Source organism: Micropterus salmoides, unplaced genomic scaffold, assembly GCF_014851395.1.
Source record: "Micropterus salmoides isolate LMB-PRFRI ecotype aquatic unplaced genomic scaffold, ASM1485139v1 Ms_hic_scaffold_7, whole genome shotgun sequence".
In the NCBI taxonomy this organism is placed as follows: Eukaryota; Metazoa; Chordata; class Actinopteri; order Centrarchiformes; family Centrarchidae; genus Micropterus; species Micropterus salmoides.
In genome coordinates, this window is record NW_024044459.1 from 25608190 (window position 1) to 25631245 (window position 23056).

Here is a 23056-nt window from a genome sequence, read left to right on the forward strand (position 1 = left end):
AAACATTTCTTGACAAGTCACACACAATTTATAAATGAAATAATAAAGGTATCAAGATTTTCCCCACTGAGGAGGATACCTGGGAGGTATCGAACACACACACACACACACACAATACAAACTGACAGTGTTCACAATGATATTGCAAACAGCCCACAGAGGTTTTTCTACATTATTTGGTAAAAAGCACCTTAAAGACTAATAAATATATCTACAAAGTGAAGGCATTACATGGCGTTATAGTAGAACTAGATTCAAGTTACATGGATCTGTAGACAACAAGAGCTCATGAACAACTAGCAGGTACACATCAGTGCCGTGACAGACTTCACAGTGCACCATTTTTACTATACTGTGTTAAATCACATGTCTTCACTGTGGTTTATGTAAATACTATCACATGACAATGATTTATCAATGGACACATCTGATGGCTGAACAAATCACACAACAAAACAAATGTCTAATAGGAGGAAAGAGAGTCTTTGGAGGCAGGAGAAAGCTTGGAGCTCTTATTGCAATATGGGTAACGGTCAGATTGCAAACAAAAGTGTAGAACACTGTGGTATCTTACACAGAAATCCTGAAAGGATTCAGGATGGTGTAGAGATTAGTGGACCATGGCTAAATGACAATAATGAGAAGAGTAAAAACATCTCTGGTGGCAAAAAGGAGCTGCAAGTTACACATGAAGAATTTAAGAAATTTGCACTTCTTCCTAGCATTGACACATGTACTACAAAAATTGAAAAAAATCTATTCACATTATGAAATTTGTTTTCATCAAATGACTACAATCACAGCTTCTCCTGTATTGACCAATAATGGCACTTTTTTACATTTTTAATCTTGAGATGATAAACATTGGCAGTGATTGCTGCTGCATCAGAGGTTACACCTGTCCAGCTGAGAACAGGAAAAACCTGATTGTTTGGTGGATGATGATATGCCACCAAACGTGTGTAAACTGTCTTCAGCTGACCGCGGCTCAGAAGTCATACTCTGCTGCACACTGCTGGAGGTACCACTCGTACAATTTCCCCTGTGGCGTAAAAATGAACTGTGTGAGATTCACAATTCTGATGTTTCAAATATGACAAATGAAAATGTTAATTTAAACCTGCATTTTCTTTAGATTTTCATGAAATCAAAGCCTGGTAAAAAAAAAAAAAATCAATAGCCATTGAATGTATTTACATTATGTAATGACTTCCCTATACAGAAGTTTTAATTGCTAATGAGTCTGCCATTCCTGTGCTGAATTCAATTCGCCTTCCTATGCATGAGGGATTCACAGGAAACAGTGCAGCATGTAATCCAGCGTAACCCTATTTAAATGTTTTAAAAATTTATCTCAACTGACATATTGGCACCTTATAAAGTTGTTGTGGCAAGGTGTTAGCAGTTAGCAGTAAAGTAGTGGGTCATAAATCCAAAACAAAATGTAGCATCAGGTTTGTCACTACTAAGGACACCTTCTGCATTAGACACACTAATTACGCATAGTATTACTGCAGCTTTAACTTTAGTAGTAGACAGGGCATAATGGCAAAAAATAGAAATCTAACCTTTTTAGTTTTGACGATATCCTTGATATAATCACTGTACTCTGTCATCGCCCTCTTCTCCTTCTTCGTCAGAGTCTTATTCCCTCGGCTGAGAATGAAGAACATCATAGTCACCAAGAATTTCAATACTCACTTCCTCTGTGTGTGTCTGAGAGAGAGTGTATATGTCTGATGTAAAACACGCAACAGAAAAAGCTCTACTTCATTGAGACATTTCTCTGAGGGTTGGGGTTATTTATGTTAAGTAATTGGCATGTACTGTACATGTGTGTGTGCAATTGAAAATATTGCATATAATATTGTATAAATATGTTTTCATTATCACTTAATCTGCCAGTTGTTCTACAAAAAAATCCAAAAATAGTGAACAATGTCCATCAGAACTTACTAAATCCCCAAATTAAATATTTAAATGTTTTCTCTTGTTTTTGATTAACACGGAAAAGCTTCACTCAGTTATCAAAAGTTGGAAAATAATTCTCTTTTGATCGACTAATTGATTAAACAGTTTTTCAACTCTGTGTCTTTTTGTATATTTGTAACACTTACCCTGCAAAATACTTTGCTAGGAACAGTAGGAGGTAGCAAAAAGCTCCAAAAATGATCACAAACACAACTTGCCCATCTTCTGGTATCCACTCCCATAAATACATCACTATTCCCTGTTAGGCACACATTGTACAGACACTCAGAGAACCAAGAAAAATGAGAAAGTGCAAAATATGGAATGAAATCATATGTAACTGAAATGTTATTTGTACAAATATTCCCTGCTCGACACTCAGGACTTACTGTGAAGATGGAGACGGTCCGAGCCGGCCCTTCCCCAAACAGCTCATCCAGCTGCTCTTTGGAGAAGGTGTTCAAGATGAAACTGAAGATGAAGAGGGTAGGAAGGACAATACCCAGAGCCCCACACAAGAATGAGTGAAGACGGAGGCTTTTGTTGTGAGTCACATCAGCCCTGCGTGCACACAGAGGAAATCTGATTTTAATATCACATTTTCTGCAGCAGGTAATATCTGGTGGCTCTTATCTCCTCCATATAGACGTGATATGGTTTATTTTCTCAAAGATGCCAGTTGTCATTTTGCATTAAGGGTAGATTAGATTTAGCAATAATCTGAGCACAGTAACACATGCTCTGCATTAGGTTGAGAGGTCTAACCTGTCCTGCTCTAGTCTGCTGCTGATGGTGGAACAAATAAGGTCACAGTCTTTCTCCAGCTGATCCAAAGTCTTCTGAACGGCTTGGTTGATGGTCTTTTCGATGGTCTGGCACACCCCATCGATCTGGTTCACACACCGGCTCGGCTACACAAGACAAAGGCTCATAAGTGCATGTGTTATGGAAATACTGTACAAACAGCTGTGCATCTCAAAAGAGGGAAGGTCTGGAAACGTCCACATCAAATCCTGAGGGTGTTTTGACCGACAGCTATGCGCATTTAGCAGGAAGTGAAGCTGCACTTGCTCAGCGAAAATAAATTGGAGGTCGGGAGGGATGCACAAATCTACCATGCGGAGTGGAGCTTTGTGGTTGTAGATCAGAAGATGGTGTAGCAATAACTCAGGACTGGGGCTGCCATTGTCAAAGGTGGCTGATCAAAGGCCATGGTTTACAACCCTGCAACCCCCCCCCCCCCCCCCCCCCCCACCCCAAGAGTGGAGAACTCTCTCAGTCATCATATTGCAAAATGAATCATCCTGTTCCCGCCATCAAGAGCCTACAGCAAACCTGGAGTGGAGAATTTACATTCAAGGATAATCAATGGCTGCTCAACCCCAAGGATAGCAAAGAGCTTTAGATCCAGACTGCAGGATTTAGGGCAAGAATCAGATGGTTATTGTTGTTTTCAGTTTGTAAAATTGAAGATTAAAACCAAAAGCAAGCAGATTTTGACTAAAATATCATTTAATATGCTGTACATCACGGTTACAGCAAGCAAACAGTCTAACCTTCTGTGGGTTGGGGATGTATATTGTAGGCATCTCAAAACCACATTTGTTGAGTCCTGGACGGCGACAAAGTTCCTGGACTATCTGCATCATCACCCTCTGCAGAAATAAACAAATATAAGTCGAAATCAATCAAACTTTAAAAAAAAAAAAACCTACATATTAAATGAACTTACCTGTCTGTCCGTTTCCTTCCCGGCTTCATCTGCCTTGCTGAGGTAGAACATCAGCTTGTCTCCACATTTCTCACTGAGCTTCTCCACAATATTGAGCGTCCGTTTGCAGAGTGCCTGGCCCATCGGGTCGAAGAACACAAATATCAGATCGGCCTGTTCTCCTGCACCAAACAAACAAACAAACATCCATTTGAGAAACACAATAGCTTTAGAGTAGATAGTAAAACGTACAGCTGCAAAGACATACCCAACCAGGTGATGGCGCTGTTGACATTAAAAGGGTAGACCATGTCCCCGTCAACCAAACCTGGTGTGTCCACAAAGGTCACCAGACTGAACTTCTTTTGCTTGGAGGTGGAGATCTCAGCAGACAGATAGTCCATAACACCTGAAATATACAAACGCTGTGTGTGTACAGGTGCCTCCTTCAGGAGAAATTCACAGTAACAATCCTTCTCTATGACAGCTTATGCTTTGCAGGGCCACCTGGGGCTGAAGCCGATCCCAACTGAACGAGAGGCAGAGTACACCCTGGACAGGTTGTTAGTTCATTACATGGCTGACACATAACCATTCACGCTCACATTCACACCTATGGGAAATTTAGAGTCACCGGTTAAGCTACTAACATGTATGTCTTTGGACTGTGGGAGGAAGCCGGAACCTTCTTGCCACACTACACCACCCTGCCGTGCTTTAGTAACAAAGATGATAAATAAAAAGTTGAGTCGCAGCAGGAGGGTGTCACCTCCAATGACTGTACAATTATGTGCCACTGGAAGCCGCAGTGCGGTCAATACTTGGAAACCTGAGGGAGGTCATTGACATTAAAGACCAAGAACACTGTCAACTTCTTTTGCAATTTGCAAGAGGTGTGCTTTTGTAATGAATTGCAAAAATGCACAGAATTATCTGTATAAAAGATATGTACGTTAGCTGTATACACGCATTAACACAACACAACTCTGAGGAAAAGCATCCATAAATTCTGGTGTAACTCAAACATGCGCTAACACATGAAAACACTTGTTTGGGCCTCAGTTTTTCTCAACGTTCCCTCTGTGGAGCAGTCTGTTGTCATGGTTACACACAACAGCTCTTCAACTGGCAGCTTTAGCATGGGGCGTGGGACATAAAGCTAGCCAGTGAAGAACGACTGTGAGGCAACGCACTGTGAGGTTACGATACTCCACCACAACCACCACTCATGAGTCCTGAGTCACCCCCAGACCCCCCCCCCCCCCCCCAGACTCTGAGCACCAGAACAGAATCACTATTTAGACATACCCCCACTATTGACAAAATAAACCCCACCCACACCCACCACCCCATCCTCCCTCTACAGACATACAGGCCTGGGATGACACTGAGGCTGTTTCATAGGAAGCGGCAGGTGTGGACCGCCAGCACAAATGACATCCTTGTGCTGCAGCGAGCAGGGCCACTGCTGCTGTTGCACATTAGCATTCCTTTATGTTTCTCTTACATCAGCATGGCCACAATATCAATGCATCTGCCTCCTATCACGTGTCTTAGAAGTGTATTCCCACAGTCCTGCAATAGCATCCCTTCAATGCAAAAGGTGGCAGGATGACATGACTGTTGCTTTTACACATACACACACAGATATATATATATCTTCACATTAGATCTTTATAAGGCTGCTGGTCTATATTTTACTTAATCAGGATTGTTCAAAACATATGCATGCATGCTTTACATTTCTAAAAAGACAAAAAATAGCAGTCAAGCAAGTCCATTTTAAGATAAATCAGACAGCCTCGATACAGACATGTTCGTCCACTGTAGTTGAAGATAGTACTCTTGAGTCTCCTGAAAGGTGAAAAGCAAACGAGAGTGATACTTGTCGATGGGCGCTTAGTTCCTCGAGTGAATGTAACTGAGAAGGCTACACTGGAGATCCTGAGCACGGCGAAAAGGGCAAAGGCTGCAAAAATGCTGCATCAGCCAAGACTACAAAAGGTCAAACCAGACGCAGTGCAAATATATCTAAAGAAAACAAGTAAATAACACAGCCAAAAATCTTTGTTGCATAACACTGACCTATGACAAAAACAGTCATGTAGTCTAAACCCCTGACAACAGGTTGATAGGATAAAGACAAATAGACAGAGTTAAACATACTTTATGTAAGTCTAAAACAACATTAAGAAGTATCTCCAACAATACCCCAAAGGAGACCAAACTGTATAATCGGCTGGTACTCCCACATAAGGATATTTGACGCTTTTCTGATGAGTCATCCTCTGCTGCTGTGACAGGTAAACAAATGCCTGATAAGGTGCATTTCCAGAGGCAGCGATGAAGTTGAAATAAAAAAGCCTGCTTGTATTCCAGCAGCAGACCGTTGGTGTTGCGAGGCTCTGCGGGCCTACGGAGTGGAGCTGTTGCTGCTGGAGTCCGGGCTGTGCCGTCTCTAATGGCTGTGACATTTCTCAGCAGCTCCTCCTGACTCCACTGCACTGCTGTCGATGGGGCGTGTGACTCACACGCCGTACCGTGAGCACTCTGGTCCGCACCCAGTGAACCCTCACTCTCTACACGCTCACTGTCAACGCACACACATACATTACTCCCCACCCCCCCTCCACGCTGATGCTCCCACTCAGACAGCAGGCACACCCAGACTTTCTGCACAGCCACCTCAACATCCAGAAGCTTCAGACCACTGCCCACGCAGAGCGAGAGATAGAGAGAGACCAACTGTCTTAAAAAACAATTTGCAGCTAATTACATCTCTTTCTTCCATGAGTTAAACAAACGGCCCAAATGTGATGGGAGGGGAACAGGAGTCTGGTCTGATTTATCAAGAAGACTTGATACGTCAAAGCCTATGACTCAGTGTTGAGTCATCAATCTGAAGCACCTAAACTGGACCTCAAATCACAAAACACAAGCCTGACCTGTGATAACAGAAACGAAATAACTCCAGGTTACACATCATGACCAACACGCAGCATCAAATTGCCAGAATTTCAGTCCATGCTATGGATGAAATGATGCTTTAAATTCAATTTGCTTTATCTAAAGAAGCACAACTCTCAACTTCTGAACTTGAACTTGAGTCTGTAACGTTCACTTAGATTAACTTTACCAGTTTATTCATGTGCCACACAGCAGAGCACTATCTTAAACCTCAAAGGAGCCAAGCCAATCTCTGTGTGCAGCCCATAATTACATTCATCTCCTGTTCCTCCTAATGCTTTGTCTCCCTGTGGTTCCAGTACATTTGAACACTTTATCCTCTTAGGTTTTTCATCCTCAAATGAGAATGTTTAGGCACTACGGTCAAAGTTAATGAGCATGTGTTGTGCCCTAGGACTGCAGTGCTGATCTTATCAGTGCACAGAAGGAGGAAATATTGCTAATGTCAGAATCAAAGGCAAGGAGACACAAAGCCGCGAGATTTAAGTGACTATCCCCTCAAGGAATACATAAAACATGTACTAAACTGTTCTATTATGTGAGATATTTACAAATGTTACTGTTATGTGAAGCAGCACATTAGAAAGACTTTGAAATCTTCACATAATGATTAATTTAGGAACATAAAAATGGATTTCAATAAAGGATAAATACAGTTTAGAGGCATGCCATTTCAATCACTACATTCTCAGTACAACCATGGCAAATAATTTCACTTACTGCGCCTTTCAGTATGAGTTATTAATGTTAAAGCAAGAAGAAAGGGCTTACCTTTGAACTCAAGGAGTGGTCGAAAGTGAGGGTAGAGATGCAGCGTTGCATTCCCCTGTGAAAGAGTTAAAAAGACAATATGAGAAATAACCTGAAGAGGCAAATATTAATCTGCAGTTTGCTACAACAGAGTCCTCTCTCTTCTCTGTACTTCGCACTCGTACACCAGCTGCTGTGCTGCAGCTCAATACGCTCGCTTTAAGCTTTTCCTGTACATAGGAGATAATCCTTCCACTCTGCAGTCCTGCACTGCAAATTTATTATTCATCTTGATCACCTTTGCCATAGCCGGATATGAACAGAGAGGCAGAGGAAAAGGATGAGAGAAGACATAGAGACAGGTGTCTCCCAAGCCTGTTTGTATGCTGAAAAGATGGCTCTGTGTGTGTGTGTGTGTGTGTGTCTCTATACAACAAAGCCCCTCACTGGAGCAGCATACAGAATGAGATATCACCAGTGACTGAGGGAGTACCCTCCATACACGCTGACATTGAACCTATCGCTTCATCAACCTTTATGACTGGCTGCAGCTTCAGCTACCATAACTGTTAAAAATTCAAAAATCTGTCATCTACAAATCTGAGAAGAACCTTCTGAATATGTTAGTTAACAAGCATCTGGATATAAATTATAAAAGCAAATGAAGCACGCAACTCAGAGTTGGTTGTAACAGGTAGTTTTCGTGGTTCTCTTTTCAAGCATTTACAGGTACTTCTGTTTAAGGGCTTTTATACACACTGAATACCAAGTCCTTGTGTATCAGTGCTGGAAATGTTGATGTTCTTACCGTCAGTGATTCTCTTTTGCGACCACTTGTGACAAAAGTGAACCCCTGCGTTTCAATGGCTACGCCCGCTTTCTGTATGTGCTCTTCAACATACCTGAAATGACAGCAATGTGCATCAAATGCATCAGAAACTATTGTTATCTTTGACGCTGCATTTATAAGTGCATATATATATATAAAAAACCCAAAGTTATTTAATTTACAATCATATAAACCAGTAAAGGCCACAAATCCTCACTGGAAAAAGTGCGTTTTCCTTGAAAAATGACAACCACAATTAATCTGGTATCCAATTGTTGCTAATTAATATTCTGATATACAGAATATTAATTAGCAACAGTTGGATACCAGATTAATAATAAATTGTTGTTGTTTAATTATTTCAACTCTAATTCCAATAAACTAACCTGGTTCCTGTGTAAAAGGCCTTTTAATACATTAGAGAATTGGTTGAAGGTGGGATGTGAGCCTGTGATCACATCTAAATAAATGTTATAGGTCCCCCTTGAAAATGGGATGCTGCATGACAAGGGGCTATCCTATCCTTCAGTAAATTAAATTCGATAAGGAGTCTCGACAATAAACTACATACTGTCAAACAAAATGAAACCATATAAAACATACAGACAGATAAAACATCCTTGTATACTATCATCTTCTTGATGTTAGGAGTGTGGTTTTTGTGTTCATGTCTTTCCTGTTTAAGTCTGTTTTTGGTGTTTCTCTGTGTAGTCTTGTTCAGTTAGTTCCTAGTCCTGTACATTAGTTAATATCTTTTGTGTTTACTCCTGGTCTTGTGTTCCCTGTTTTGTCTTGTGTATTCCCTTGTTCATTTACTGGTTCTGTTTAGCTCGTACTTGTGTATTCTTGGTTATTCACCCATGTCTGCAAGTGTTCTCTCTGTTACCCCCTGTTGTCTCTGCCTGCCTGCCTCTCTGTTTTCCTGCTGTCTCTCTGCCTCCCTCGTTAGCCTCACGTCTGTCACCTGTGTTGCTCCCGCCCTGCTCGTTATCCCTGGTATATATGTGTGGTCTTTCTGTTCAGCCCTTGTCCGGTCATTGTTGGTGTTACTCCCTGTCAGTTGTGGCTCCCATCTCGTCAAATATTTTGTCTTTCTATTTTCTGCTCTTGGTGTTTTGGATTACCTGTGTTGGATTTTGGTTTAGTTTCTCAATATGGCTTTTTATGGACTCAGCCACTCAGTATGTAAGTGTGCTCCCCTTTGGTTTGTTTAATTAAGCCACTGAACTATACCTGCTCCGCTCTGTGTCCTGCGTTTGGGTCCTCCAACCTGCTCAACCCTGCCTCACCAACCCACACCCACCGTAACACTTGAATCCAACAGTTATCAGTATTAATGATAAATGTGAGAAAGGGATAATGCCAATTATTTCCCAACCAACAAAGTGCTACAATACAAAAACAAGTAAAATCAAGCAACTGATTAAATCAATTTAACAGCAGCTACGACAATGAAATGAGTCTAACTTATCTAATATTTCATTTTCTGTGTACTCTCTCCCTTACACAACAACTTGCAAAAAGCACCTACAGCCCTGGGATAGGTCCCTCCCCCCACTCAAAAACATGTGAGGTCAGTAACCGTTAGCCTGATTGACAGCTACACTCCAAATGGTTATCTTTTAAAAACATATTCCTGAAGCATCTCAGGGTAATATTTCAACTGTAAAGACTTTTTCAACCCCTCAAACACAACACTAGGGTTGTGCGATTTATAACAATTTCTTACCAAAAGTACAGCCAAAACAATGAGTCACTTAATCAATCAGATAAAAGACAGAAGATTAATGGCAACATTGTGGTAAGTAAGGTTATTAAATGTTTAAATTTGCTGCTTCAAGCCTGTCAAAGTGAACATTTGCTTCTTTCCTTTGTTATAAACGAAAACCTAATATTTATATCCTAATATTTCTTGGGTTGGTTACATTAGGCCATCGTGGGCAGTGCTGCTATTAATTAGCAATTGATGAGGCTGTTTTTCACTATTTCATCTAAAATGGGTATCTACAATCTCTAAATATATCACGATACATAATGGTTATGGAGACATCAAATTACATTCATACATCCTTTCCTCCTAACTTCTGCAAGTAAAACACTTTCATGCAAAACAAACTAGGCCTATTTGTCTTTCCCTGTCAACTGTGTAAATCCCACAAATCCACATTTCCTGTGGCAAAGCTGCAGAATGTAATTCAAACCACAAAGCGCATTTTAAAAAGTCATGTGTGAAGATAATATTTCTGTGTCAAAATCTCATTCACAAATGGGGCAGAGCATGTGACTGTCAGGCAGCCTGGCACAGCTGACTGGTACCATTAACAATAAAGGTGTTTTACCAGTTAATGAAGGAGCTCTTTCCTGCAGAGTGGTTACCCATTATCATCACAACGATCTTCTTTCTGGGAGGCAGGAGCCGGACTCCAAGGCTGCTTGCTATCTTTACCAGGCCTGATAACACAAACACACACAGTAAACATGCAGCAATTAAAGTGGCAATATCCCAATCGAATGCTTAAAATCAACTGTGAAATAAAGTCATTTTAAAATGTGAGTAAAAACAACTGAATAGTAGGCCTACCTATGTGCATCGTTAACAGATGCATGGCAAACAACCAGTAATAGGAAAATCTGAATGTTCCAACAAAGTTTACACAGTCTCAGTTGTGGTGTCCAAAATGTATACATACATATATACAGAATGTATGTATATATACACAAACACACATATATATACACAAAAACAGAACTGATTTTACACTTTAGTCTCATTTCTAAAGGTCTAATCTCCCTCATGACAATTACATTACATTTATTCATTTATCCAAAGCGACTTACAATTGCTATTTTACGTCAGAGGTCGCACGCCTCTGAAACAACTAGGAGTTAAGTGTCTTGCTCAGGGACACAGTTGAGATTGATGGGGCCACAGTGTGGGATTGAACCCAGGTCTCTCACATTAAAGGCAGGCATCTTACCCATCACCACCCCTTACCAATTGATTTAAAATAATTTTCAATGAGATTTCCTTGAGGGATGTTATTTGGTAAAATGGAGACAGTGGTCAATAGTACATTTCAAGTTTATTGATTCCACTTTATTGCTGGTGTAACCTTGAGAGTCTTCTAGTCAGGACAAAGTAAGTTAGCTGAACAATCAAAAATGTCACGTGAGCATAAAATTCAATATTTATGGGGAACAAAGTTTGAACATTTACATGAGTTTTTCTTTCAAACTAAAAATGTCTGAAACTATTAGTCAATTAATGATCAACAGATGATGACAAAAATAATGGACCAACTATTCTGATCAGCAGTCTGTCAGCAAAGATAGTGAAAATGCCAAATGTGCTCTGGTTCCAGCCTCTTCAATGAGAGAATTTGCTGTTTTTCTTTGTCATATATGATTTAAAACAGTTTTAGACTGCTGGTAAAAACAAGACATTTAAAGATGTCACTTCTCTGGGACTTTGCAATGACATTTAATAGACTAACTGATTAAACAAAAGAATTATCAGCAGATGAATCCATACTGAAAATAATCATTAGCTGCAGCTTTAAAACAAAATCCTATTTATCCTTTAAGTGGTACCAAGTTACTTATAGGGAAATTGTCAGGAAATGATGAACCAGTAAAATCAGACTTGTTCTGTCAGTTTAACATTGATGCAATCTCTCTCTATTCACTGAATAGAAGTGAAGTAGATACAGGCCTGTTTCTGTCTCTTCTGTTACACCAGACTTAATTATCCTGTAGTAACCAAGTAAGGGCACGTAGTAAGGCTCCTTCTTTAAGTGCTGTAAGTGTAAAGTCTGCACACACAAGTGTAGACATTTCTATCAGCACTATCCCTCGTAAACCTGCTGTGCAGAACAGTTTATTATAGAGAATATAGTTTACAGTCAGATATAGGCGCTGCCCTGCGGTGCTGCAGAGGAGCCACCCCAGTGTTCAATGTCATGTGTTTGACACCGACAGACAGCTGCTGCAGAACACCACCTGCTTTACATATCAAACCAGCAGCGTTTAAGTTTTACATTCACTACAAACTTCAGGCTTAGTGCTACTAAACAACTAAGTTGCGTAACAGCTCAACTATGCCTGTTTCAGTTTGACGGTCCGGACACAGCTTGCTTGTCTCTTTATCCACGTTATTGATTATTTACCGTTCTCGCTGTCGACATACAGACTGTGGCATTCTTTCAGTATCTTCTCACTCGGTGAAGTGATCGCAGACTCCAGGGGGTTTGCAACAGACCGGGGCTTTCTGCCCGACATTACGACCACCAGCCACCAGCCGCCTCTCTGCTGTTTCCTAAAACCACCTGGGGAAGACTTTCAATGTTGCACCAACGCTCGCCTGTGCGGATGAAGCGCCACCCTGCGGTCAAACTCCAACATGACACCAACCGGCAGCCCTTCAAGCCCGAGCCTGCTGGGTTTTAATCTTCTTCAGGCTTGACCCTTGGACCTGCCTCTAAAATTGCTGGCTGGATCACCAAATCAGGCAAATGCCCAGGAGTCCCACACTCTCAAGGGCCCCACAGGCCCCTGTAATATGTTCAGCAACTACTAATACCATTATTTAAAAATATTACAAGTAAACGTCCCACCTTCAAAATGAAAAAGTATATTATTATCCCAATCTATGTTATACTAATTATATATTATAGTTTTGGATTATTATTACATTCAGCTGTTAAACTACACTGAACAAAATATAAACGCAACACTTTTGTTTTTGCCCCCATTCATCATGAGCTGAACTCAAAGATCTAAGACTTTCTCTATGTGAACAAAAGGCATATTTCTCTCAAATATTGTTGACAAATCTGTCAAAATCTATATTAGTGAGCACTTCTCCTTTGCCGAGATAATCCATCCACCTCACAGGTGTGGCATATCAAGATGCTGATCAGACAGCATGGGTATTGCACAGGTGTGCCTTTGGCTGGCCACAATAAAAGGCCACTCGAAAATGTGCAGTTCCATCACACAGCACAACGCCACAGATGTCGCAAGTTTTGAGGGAGCGTGCAATTGGCATGTTGACTGCAGGAATGTCCACCAGAGCTGTTGCCTGTGAATTGAATGTTCATTTCTCTACCATAAACTGTCTCTAAAGGCATTTCAGAGAATCAGAATCAGAAGGAGCTTTATTGCCAAGTAGTGTTTTACACATACGAGGAATTTGCTGTGCCGATAAGGTGATACACGTAGACAATCATACAGTCAACATAAATAAATGTAGAAATATAATAAATATGGAATGAAGTCAGCTGCAATCTTTCCTGCTCGCTCGTCGTCCTCATCGGGGTCTCGACCTGACTGCAGCTTCACACAGCCATTGAAGAGGAGTGGACCAACATTTCACAGGCCACAATCAACAACCTGATCAACTCTATGCGAAGGAGATGTGTTGCACTGCGTGAGGCAAATGACCTGTTTGGATCTGTGCCTGCCTAAATTCTTGTCATTTCTGTTATCTGATGTTTGTTTCATGCTTAGTTTCTGTCTGCCTGTCAAGTGTTTATGGTAATCCTCGAGTTATCCCTCTGCCTACCTGTCTCTGTTTTCTCCTGCTTTCTCTCTGCCTGCCTGTCTTGTTAGTCCTGATTCCTCTCTCCTTTGTTTCTCCCGCCTGTTCGTTAGTCCCTGGTGTTAAATGTTTGCTGTTTTATGTTCAGTCTCTGTCCAGTCATTGCAGTGTTTTGTGGTATGAAGCCTGTAGTTCTGAGTCTCGTGTTGTGTTATAGCCTCTGTCTGAATTTTCCTTATTTTCTGTGTGATTACTCTGTTCCTTTTGGATTATTTTGTTATGCTGGATTCATTGGACTCAGCCGCCAGTAAGTGTGCTCGCTTTGTGTTAAATAAACCTTTCTGAACTGAACCTGCTTTGTGTCCTGCGTTTGGGTCCTCCAACCTGCTCAACCCTACAAATCTGTGACAACAGAGGTTGTAGAGGTTATTTCCCTCTACAATGTAGAATGTTAGAAGTATAAAGTAGCAGAAAATGGAAATGCCTCAAATGTGTACATTAGTCATTTACTTTAGTAAATGTACGTACTTTCCACCAGAAAACCTGGATTCTTAACTTGCTTATTAATACTGTGTCCATATTTATTTTCTCCAAAGCTTAAAACATGTGATTTTTGGACAGGAACAAATGAGAGATTAACTCTGATTAATAGATTAAAGAGAAAATCCAACCAGAATTTAAGATGACATTGTTCTTCTTAAACGATTTTAGAAAGTTGTGGTATATTCATGACACAAATAAACAAGTGCCTAGCCCACATGAAGTTAGGCATGTAAAATACACCAAATAATAACGTTGCAGTGGTAAAAAAAAATCTGTTCTTACACATTGTCATGGAAATTATATACTTCCCAGTGGAGAATTGAACAACCAACTGTTGTCTTTGGTTAATTTTATTAAAATGAGAAAATAACAGTACTTCAAACCAGAAACAGCTGGGTCAGAGGTATACCGGTGTAGGCAGTTTCGAGCATCAGAGGAAAGAAGCGCAAAAACATTTTGAGGCACATATATTTTGTCTATAGGAGCCTTTCTTTGCCTTGAAACTCGGATTCACAGGGGAATAGAACAGAGACAGAAGAAAACAATCAGCTCTTCACCCTAACATAAACATTGGTGTGGCATAATGGACAGTATAACTATGGAGGTGAGTTTAATGTATATATTATTCAGCATGCATGTAAAATCAACATCCTGCCATCACACACATAATATTGCAAACTTCACAAACACAACTCATCTGCTCCCTTTATAAAACTGAACTCAGCTTTTTATAAACAATAACACATAAAACAAAATGTCCTGTCTTACATCAAATAAAAAATAAACCCATCCTCTTCAGGGGAGACCATTAAAACTACATGTTGCTATGGTCAATCGAAGTGTACCTGAATGTAACTATGTCTGACTTTGAGGCTCTGCACTGCCAATGTTTCGAGACAATGTGTGTTATCTCTTCAGGTGACTCATTTTGTAGAGGTGGTCAATACATCTATAATTGAGTCTGACAGTTCAAACATTTTTAGTTTCATGTTACATCTGGATGGGTTTTATTTGGATGAGAGGGCTTCTAGCTGTGAACCACATGGTGCTCCCTGAGCTGTTAATATCTGTCACATGAGAGCTTCTTTTATCTGCTGTCTGTGGAGCAGCTCCAGGATCTGTTTGAGGATGACCTCATCATTACACACTGTCTGCTGCTGGCAAAACTAAAACTGTACATTAGTAATAATAGCATGTCTTGATTCTATTTTAAGGTGAATTTTTTTACTTTAAGGCTCAAGTGGCCAAATGGCCTGCGATTAAATTCTCAAAGGCTCTTGCAGGATTAAACCTTTCTGGCTGGTAGAGTGATCGACTCTTTGGGTCATGTGTGCAGAACAGCATGCCCTTAAAAAGCCTCATAGTAGCCTACTTATGAAAGGATGCTGACCGAAATCCAAAGCATCTGATGTTGTTAAAATTCACTTGTGTTTTTATGTATGTTTTTGTGTTTAAAATGTAGTTGTTCTATCAGAGATCTAAAGTTATAGACCTAAAGGCCTTGGTAAAAATAAAATACATTCATATTTTATAGAGTTACACCTCTATTTTGAGTTCTTCTTACATTTTCTACCAACTTGACAAATTTGGGTAATTTTGTTTCGTTTGTTTTGGTAAATTTGGTAATAAATTTGAGTTGAAAGCACTTAACAGGCAACTGAATACGTTGTTGTATACAGAATATGTTATTGTACACAGAGCGTTCTTTTATGCTTCTGCAAATACTGTTTCTAAGTGGCTGTATAAATCAGTGTTACGCTAAGGTGCTCTGCTGATAACAATCTTTTCTGGCACATGAAGAACCTCAGGATCATGTCTGTGTGTGGAGCTGGATTATAAGTAGGTGAAAAAATTTTAATAAGTTCATGAAAGGCTTTAAGCACAAAACTCAAATGTCCAAGTGCGCATCATTTTCATTTAGACAAGAAAGGGTATTATTCCTCTATTTGGGTCAGCAATCCCTGTCTTACCAATGTGTTGGCAAACCACAGCACCGTGCAGGCATGCGCTTTAAGGAGTTAATAAGTTTCCCTCCTGGAGCTGAGATCATATGCTGCACCTTCCAGTAGGCTGCCATTATGTAAAAGCTTCGACTGAAGTGGAATATCTATTATTTTAACACTTTTTTTTCATTTTATGGCAGCTTCCACGATGAACTTCAGTGAGGGATCTGTGCAATCAAAGAAGGACGTAAGTTACCTCCGTGCTTATTTTACAATTTTATTATTATTTTTTTTAATCATGATTTATTTTATCATTTAATACCTGAGGAGGCTGTGTCCTTCCACGTTATGCTGTTCTGAATTTTTCAGCCAGTTTACTGTGAATATGTTCATCCACGCATCCAGAGTCATCATGTTACTACTGGGACAGACGGCAATAAGATCATGTCCTATGTTGTGCGGTGTGAGGGCTTGCCTGGAAAGCACGAGTTTTACCCGATAGGTGTTAAGTTTTTTATTTATTAGCCTATTGTTATATTTATTGGACGATGGTTCCTTTGCTCAGTTAGTGCAAAATGGAGATGTATCGGATAAAATGTGTCACCTCTTAATGAGGCACTATTTTAGTTAATTAATGGTTAAAAAATTATTTTGGATATCAAATGATAAATAAATCATTTCCAGGCTATATAGATAAATTCAAAATACAATAGGAACCCAAAACAGAGCGCTTTTTTGAGCGCTTATTTGTTAATTGAGCTATTGATTGTCCAGATGTTTTTCGTTTCCAGCAGGTCCATTGGAGCACTCAGGATGTTAGAGAAAAAATAAAAAAGCGCACTATGTGCGGTGCAGTATATGGCACTGTATTGTGTTTTTTCCAGTGGAAGGGCACCAGAGGGCACTTTATTACGTTTTAACTACCATAAGGGAATCCCAGAGCTGTGCTTTGTCAAACATTGGTGCACTAGGGGGTCCAAAACCTGTTCTTAATAATATCTTAACCTGAAACGGAGTTATTAACCGTTATTAAACGAATAAATATTAAAGCAATTAAATACAACATGCACTTCATAATGAAGCCTTAAAGCAGTGCCATTTTATAGACCATGCAGAATTAAAGGATTGCAGACATGCAGTGCCTTTGCATGACCTTTGACCATTCCCCATCGTTAAATTGACATTTTTTAGAAAGCAGATGCTGCAGATGTTCACATCAGTTCACTGACTGCTCTTCTAAATTTTGGAACATAGGGGGAGTCAACACATAGCATATGTGTAGGCACATTTAGTCAGTCTTATCATAAAGGTTCTGGGCCTTTTTACATCTGCATCTGATTTTATATCCCTTTATTGCACGTTTCTGAAAATGTGAAGGAAAAAAATCCAAACAGGCTATATAGCCTATATAAAAAATATTAGCCTACTAAAGGGGAATTACCTCGAAGTGTTTGGGAAACAAGGGTTTGCAAGGCAAAGGCAAGGAATCTCCCAGTTAATAAATATTTAACAGTCTGTCTTTCCTCCAAAAGCCCTGGTGCTGTTATAGCTACACTGAATTAACCTGCATTTGAAATGTCTCAATTTATTTTATATGTACTGGGAAATCAATTTTGCAACATCTTCTCTGGGCTTGGATAGATGTACACCTTGCACCTCATTTATTTCTTTAGGAGAAATAAAAACCAAGCTGGAACCCGCATTGTGTTGCAGTGGAATAGTGATAAACATCTAGCTATTCTCTTAACCTCGCGGCCACTTTAGTCACAACAGATCGATTGTACCATCCTCAGGATAAAACCGTCCTCCCCCGTCAGATCCGGTTTAGCGCAAACTCTTTGCAGGAGTCTCTGCTCTCAAACGACAAACAACACTGGAAAAAACTTTGAGCCAAACGTCGGCGACAAAATGCCAACCGCATTTATGGATGAGTATCAACCACTGCTTAGTGCTAAAGAAATCAAAGACAAAAAGCAGAAAAAGGTATGTGGGTTAATGTTTTAAAGTTTTAAACAAGAACTGGCTCTGGGATGCAGCTTTCCAGCCACGATTAGAAGTAGGCCAATTGTTTCTTGTGTCTGTTGTGTTGCAGCTTCCAAACAAATCCCTTCTGATGGCTGTGTGTGCTGCGTGTATAGGTGGAACCTTTCAGTATGGATATAATATATCTGTCATCAATGCGCCCACAATGGTAATAACACAACTGTCTGTCACTGGCCTGTTCATGCTCAGTATTTAGTGTAATTAATGATAATTATAATAATGTTAATGCATAGCACAGAGCAAAGTCTTTATCCTAAAAGATACTGTACTAGGTACAGCACAGCTGTACAGTAGTATGTAAGCACAGACCTTTGTGTGTTAACATTTTTGTCCATGTTACAAACCCAGTAAATAGTCTACATACAGTCAACAGTTACGGGACATAACTAAATTACATTTTTTCAGATCTCATACAATATCCACTAGGCTACATATTGCACAGATGTGTCTTTTTAATATTGGAGATCACGGATCAGCCATTTGTATTTCTCCTGCTGTTGTGTTTTCCTGCTTTTATCTTCAGTATGTGCATGATTTCCTCAACCAAACCTGGAGGGAGCGTTACCAGACTGACATATCAGAAGATGTTCTCACCCTGCTTTGGTCCACTATCGTGTCTGTATTCACCATAGGAGGATTTATAGGAACAACAATCGGTGGGACGCTGTCTGTGAAGCTGGGGAGGTATAGATGGGGGAAAAAAACAATGTATTTCGGCAAAATGATCTTATTTTCAATATTGTATTTAAGTTATAAAGTTGTTATGTAATGTTGCTTTTCCAGGAAAGGGACACTGTTGACCAATAATATATTTGCATTAATGGCAGCTCTGCTGATGGGTCTGAGTTACCCTACAGGATTATTTGAATTGCTCATCATTGGACGTCTTCTCACTGGAATAAATGCAGGTAAATAATTCAGAAATACATTTAAAGACATTCCTACATCCCACATCAGTGTATTCAATGCAAAACCATCTTAATAAATATTGGATTAAACATGTCAGACGTCTGACTTTAATCATGTTTTATTTGTATAGGCATTGGCATTTGTGTTCAACCACTATATCTGGGGGAAATAGCTCCAACTGCACTTCGTGGCGCCATGGGAATGGGAACATCTGTTTTCATCACTGGAGGGATCTTGACTGGACAAGTGATTGGCCTCAAGTAAACGCTGTTTGATTTTTAACATCACATGAAATAGGCTGAAAACCTTCCCTCGCGATCTGTGCTCACAATAATGAATTGCTTCTGTGTGATTTCACAGAGAGCTCCTGGGCAGAGAGGAGTACTGGCCCATCCTGCTCTCCACCACATGTATCCCAGCGTTCCTGCAGCTCCTGATCCTGCCCTGGTTCCCAGAGAGCCCTCGTTACCTGCTCATTGACAAAGGAGATGATGAGGGATGTAAGAAAGGTAAGCTGATGCTGCCACTTCTGCACCATTTTTTGACCTTTAGCCGGCAAAGATTGTTTTAGTCAGTGGTGGAAGAAGTTTTTAGATCCTAATACTACACAGTGAAAAAATACTCCACTATAAATAAAAGTCCTGCATTCAAAATCTTACTTAAGTAATATGTAAGTATGAGCAAAATGTACTTAAAGTATCAGAAGTAAAAGCACTCATTGTGCAGTAAAATGGTCCTAGTCTGTGTCTTACATATATATATGGTGTGTCTGGATTGATATTACAGCAGCATTAATTTGTATGCTGCATTTTACTGCTGTAGGGTTTATATACTGTTGAGTTCAAGATGTTCTCAACCCTTAAAGGAAACGTAACCTTTCAGTTAATCAGAAAAATTTTAAATTCAAAAGCACCAAATTTGGAGAGACGTCTCTGAAATGTGATGGAGTAGAAGTATAAAGTTGCATAAAATGGAAATACTCCATTAAAGTACAAATTATACTTAAGTACAATACCTGAGTAAATGTACTTAGTTACATTCCATGACTGGACTTAAAAAGTCGAGGAGTCATTCGTCTTCATGGCTGTGAGATGGAGCATGTGATCACACCCTTGTGGTGTCTTGGTGATGTGAAGATGATCTGATTTGATGCAGAAAAACCATTTGATAAGGTTCTCAGAAACAGACCTTGTAGCCTGGTCAGATGAGGAGGAGCAGTGTATGTGGGAAAAACTACAATCACCACGTGTGCTTTCCTGCCTGCAGCCCTTAAGCAACTGCACAGTGCTGACTGCGATGGTGAATGGGACGACATTGAGAAGGAGAAGAATAATTTAGCAGGTTTCCAGGCCAAGAAACCCTGGGAGCTCTTCACTGATCGGAGTGTCCGCTGGCAGCTTCTCACCATCATGCTGCTCAACATTGCGCAACAGCTGAACGGCATCAATGCTGTATGTACATGATGATGTACCTGTGGTCTTCCAATATTCTCTGTCCTGTTGTCTCTCACAAGGTTGAATCATTGGCAGCTTAAACTAAAAGACTAAAAACACCACTTGTGATTACTAAATGATAAAAAACCAAATTTAAGTTGCATTTCTAATTTTGTTTCCTTGTCTATATTTCCTGTAGATTTACTTCTATGCAAACTACTTATTCAAACGATCTGGTATCCCAAATGATAAAATACCATACGTGACTGTTGGCACTGGTGCCTGTGAATGCATCACAGCTTTAACATGTGTAAGTATGAGTTATACATTTTATTTGCATGTGCATTACTTATAATTTTGATGTTCTTTCATGCTACATAAAAACAAAAAGTAAGAATAGGTGCACAACAACAAGGGTAAAACAGTCAAGACCGTTCTAATAAAAACCTCAAGCTGAAAATTGTCTTGTACAGAAACACTTGCACAGAAGGAATAAAACATGTAAAAAAAATACTGTGGAGCAGGAGTTGACAGAACAAAACAGTTATGTAAATATGAAAGGTCAGAGTAAAAGTGTTTGCCTGGGGAGTCTCTTTGGTCTTGTGACATGCTGTGTGTCTCACAGGGTATGCTCATTGAATGTCTGGGAAGGAAAGCACTCATCACAGGAGGATACACGCTGATGAGTATCTGCTGCATTTTCTTCACGCTCACGCTCACTTTTCAGGTGATTACCCACGGGGATTGTAAAATAAACCAATAGAAACTTAAACCAACACTTCTGTTTTACGCTAACATTTCTTTTGCGTGACGTCTTTCTCTTAGGATGCCAGCCCGGTATTTCCATACTTGAGCATGGCGTGTGTATTTGCTTTTATCCTGAGTTTTGGCTTAGGACCAGGTAACTGACTGAATGAGTAACTTTGAAGTCTTTTCAGCAGCTGTTGTTGCACAACGGTTAACAACTAACTTTCTTCTGTTGTTTCTTCTTCTGTTAAGGTGGCGTGACAAACATCCTGACCACTGAACTATTCACACAAACTTCCCGCCCTGCAGCGTACATGATCGCAGGGTCAGTGAACTGGCTCAGCTTCTTCTTCATTGGCCTCACCTTCCCTTTTATCGTGGTAGGTGTCCAAAAATAATTTTCAAATGTTTCAAACAAAAGTATGGGTGTTTTAGAAAGTTGGATTCACCTGTGTTATATTTGCACAGATTGGGCTGCAGCAGTACTGTTTCCTGGTGTTCTTGGCCATCTGCTCCTTAGTGGCAACGTACATTTTCCTTGTCGTTCCTGAAACCAAGAACAAAACCTTCCTCGAAATCCAGAATGACTTCCAGTCCTCCAACAACAGAAAGGCCTGCAGTGCTGATGGAGCAGGAACAACACTGTTATCAACCTCTATATGAAATATAACCCATAGCTCTTTACAGTCCACACACACATCACAACATAATAAATCACTATAGAACATAATAATGGATAATGCTATAAAATGATGGTGCTTTGCTTGAACTTCGGAGATGTACTGGGTTTTCATAATGACATCTCATCAGTACACCTACAAACATAAATTGAAGAGATCTTTTTATGTAATATTTTGGTGTGATAAATGTTAGTTTGTAGTTTTATAAAGGGTACTCTACTGAGAATTTTCAATAAAGATCCATTTATGACCCAGTGTGAACAAGCTCAAACTGAACTTTTTATAGGCTGCCATGGTATTTCAGTTTTGGAGAACAAAGGGCTCATTGAAGTGTGTGTCTTAGCACGAGCTAGAATTAATAAGATTATTAGAAAAATGTTTCCACTCTTCCAGTGTCCTTTCCTTTGGCTCTGCCTACATAGGCAGGAGGAAAGTCTTACACACACACAATAGATTTTCCAGTCATTATTTGCAGTTCAGTTTATTGTTGATTGCAGTAGCGAGTAGTTGTACAAAAAGATGAATGTACTGGTTTGTTTCCAATTCTATGGTTGCAAGTTGCAGCGTGTTGGTCTATGGTCTGGTGAGGTCTGATGAGAACTGTGTCCACTCCCCCTACCTGGGCCTACCATTTCACCTATGCTACTAAATATACAACCCTGTGCCGTTACACTGCCACCCAGCGTCCAAATACTGATGCAAAATGTACCTATCTAAACAAAATCATATCACATGCCAACAATAAACATGAATGGCTCCCACGGAAGTATTCATACTTACCCAAAGCATTACTCAAAATAGTATATGACAAAGAATACTAGTAAAAAAAAGAATTGAAGTAGTTTTTTGGAGAGTACTCTAACAGTTATTTAGATACAGGGTTACTGTAAAAGAGCTAACAGGTTGGTTACATGCGCACAGTACAATCCAAACCTTCCAAGTAAATCAAAAGTTAAAGAGGTTGGACACAAACTGAACTGCAATTTACTCC

General features: G+C 39.9%; 2 protein-coding genes across 2 annotated transcripts; one reads left to right on the top strand and one right to left on the bottom strand.

The window, feature by feature from the left end:
- Positions 1 to 9: 9 nt before the first annotated feature.
- On the bottom strand, positions 10 to 12506 carry si:dkey-98f17.5 (uncharacterized protein LOC569123 homolog). Its single transcript, XM_038703621.1, has 12 exons — positions 12395 to 12506; positions 10568 to 10679; positions 8208 to 8301; positions 7421 to 7475; positions 3951 to 4091; positions 3704 to 3864; positions 3528 to 3626; positions 2737 to 2882; positions 2361 to 2532; positions 2118 to 2230; positions 1569 to 1656; positions 10 to 1042 (listed from the first exon to the last, which is right to left on the bottom strand). Exons 1-12 carry the CDS (start codon positions 12504 to 12506, stop codon positions 989 to 991), a joined length of 1347 nt encoding a protein of 448 aa, XP_038559549.1. The 3' UTR covers positions 10 to 988.
- slc2a11b (solute carrier family 2 member 11b) lies at positions 9047 to 22520 on the top strand. The gene is made up of 13 exons (XM_038703620.1): positions 9047 to 9413; positions 16454 to 16500; positions 18346 to 18444; positions 18820 to 18980; positions 19080 to 19204; positions 19336 to 19465; positions 19566 to 19714; positions 20472 to 20656; positions 20838 to 20948; positions 21264 to 21365; positions 21464 to 21539; positions 21638 to 21765; positions 21854 to 22520. Exons 1-13 carry the CDS (start codon positions 9383 to 9385, stop codon positions 22046 to 22048), a joined length of 1539 nt encoding a protein of 512 aa, XP_038559548.1. The 5' UTR covers positions 9047 to 9382; the 3' UTR covers positions 22049 to 22520.
- Positions 22521 to 23056: the final 536 nt, after the last annotated feature.

What these genes read in the sequence shown, in the direction of transcription:
- slc2a11b (XM_038703620.1), top strand. Translation starts at nt 9,383, where the DNA reads ATGGCTTTTTATGGACTCAGCCACTCAGTAT. An exon ending in GCATCACAGCTTTAACATGT is followed by an intron (nt 20,949 to 21,263) that starts GTAAGTATGAGT and finishes TGTGTCTCACAG; the next exon opens with GGTATGCTCATTGAATGTCT. An exon ending in CGCTCACGCTCACTTTTCAG is followed by an intron (nt 21,366 to 21,463) that starts GTGATTACCCAC and finishes TCTTTCTCTTAG; the next exon opens with GATGCCAGCCCGGTATTTCC.
- si:dkey-98f17.5 (XM_038703621.1), bottom strand. Translation starts at nt 12,506, where the DNA reads ATGTCGGGCAGAAAGCCCCGGTCTGTTGCAAACCCCCTGGAGTCTGCG. An exon ending in CAGCGCCATCACCTGGTTGG is followed by an intron (nt 3,865 to 3,950) that starts GTATGTCTTTGC and finishes TGTTTGGTGCAG; the next exon opens with GAGAACAGGCCGATCTGATA. An exon ending in GGAAGGAAACGGACAGACAG is followed by an intron (nt 3,627 to 3,703) that starts GTAAGTTCATTT and finishes TTATTTCTGCAG; the next exon opens with AGGGTGATGATGCAGATAGT.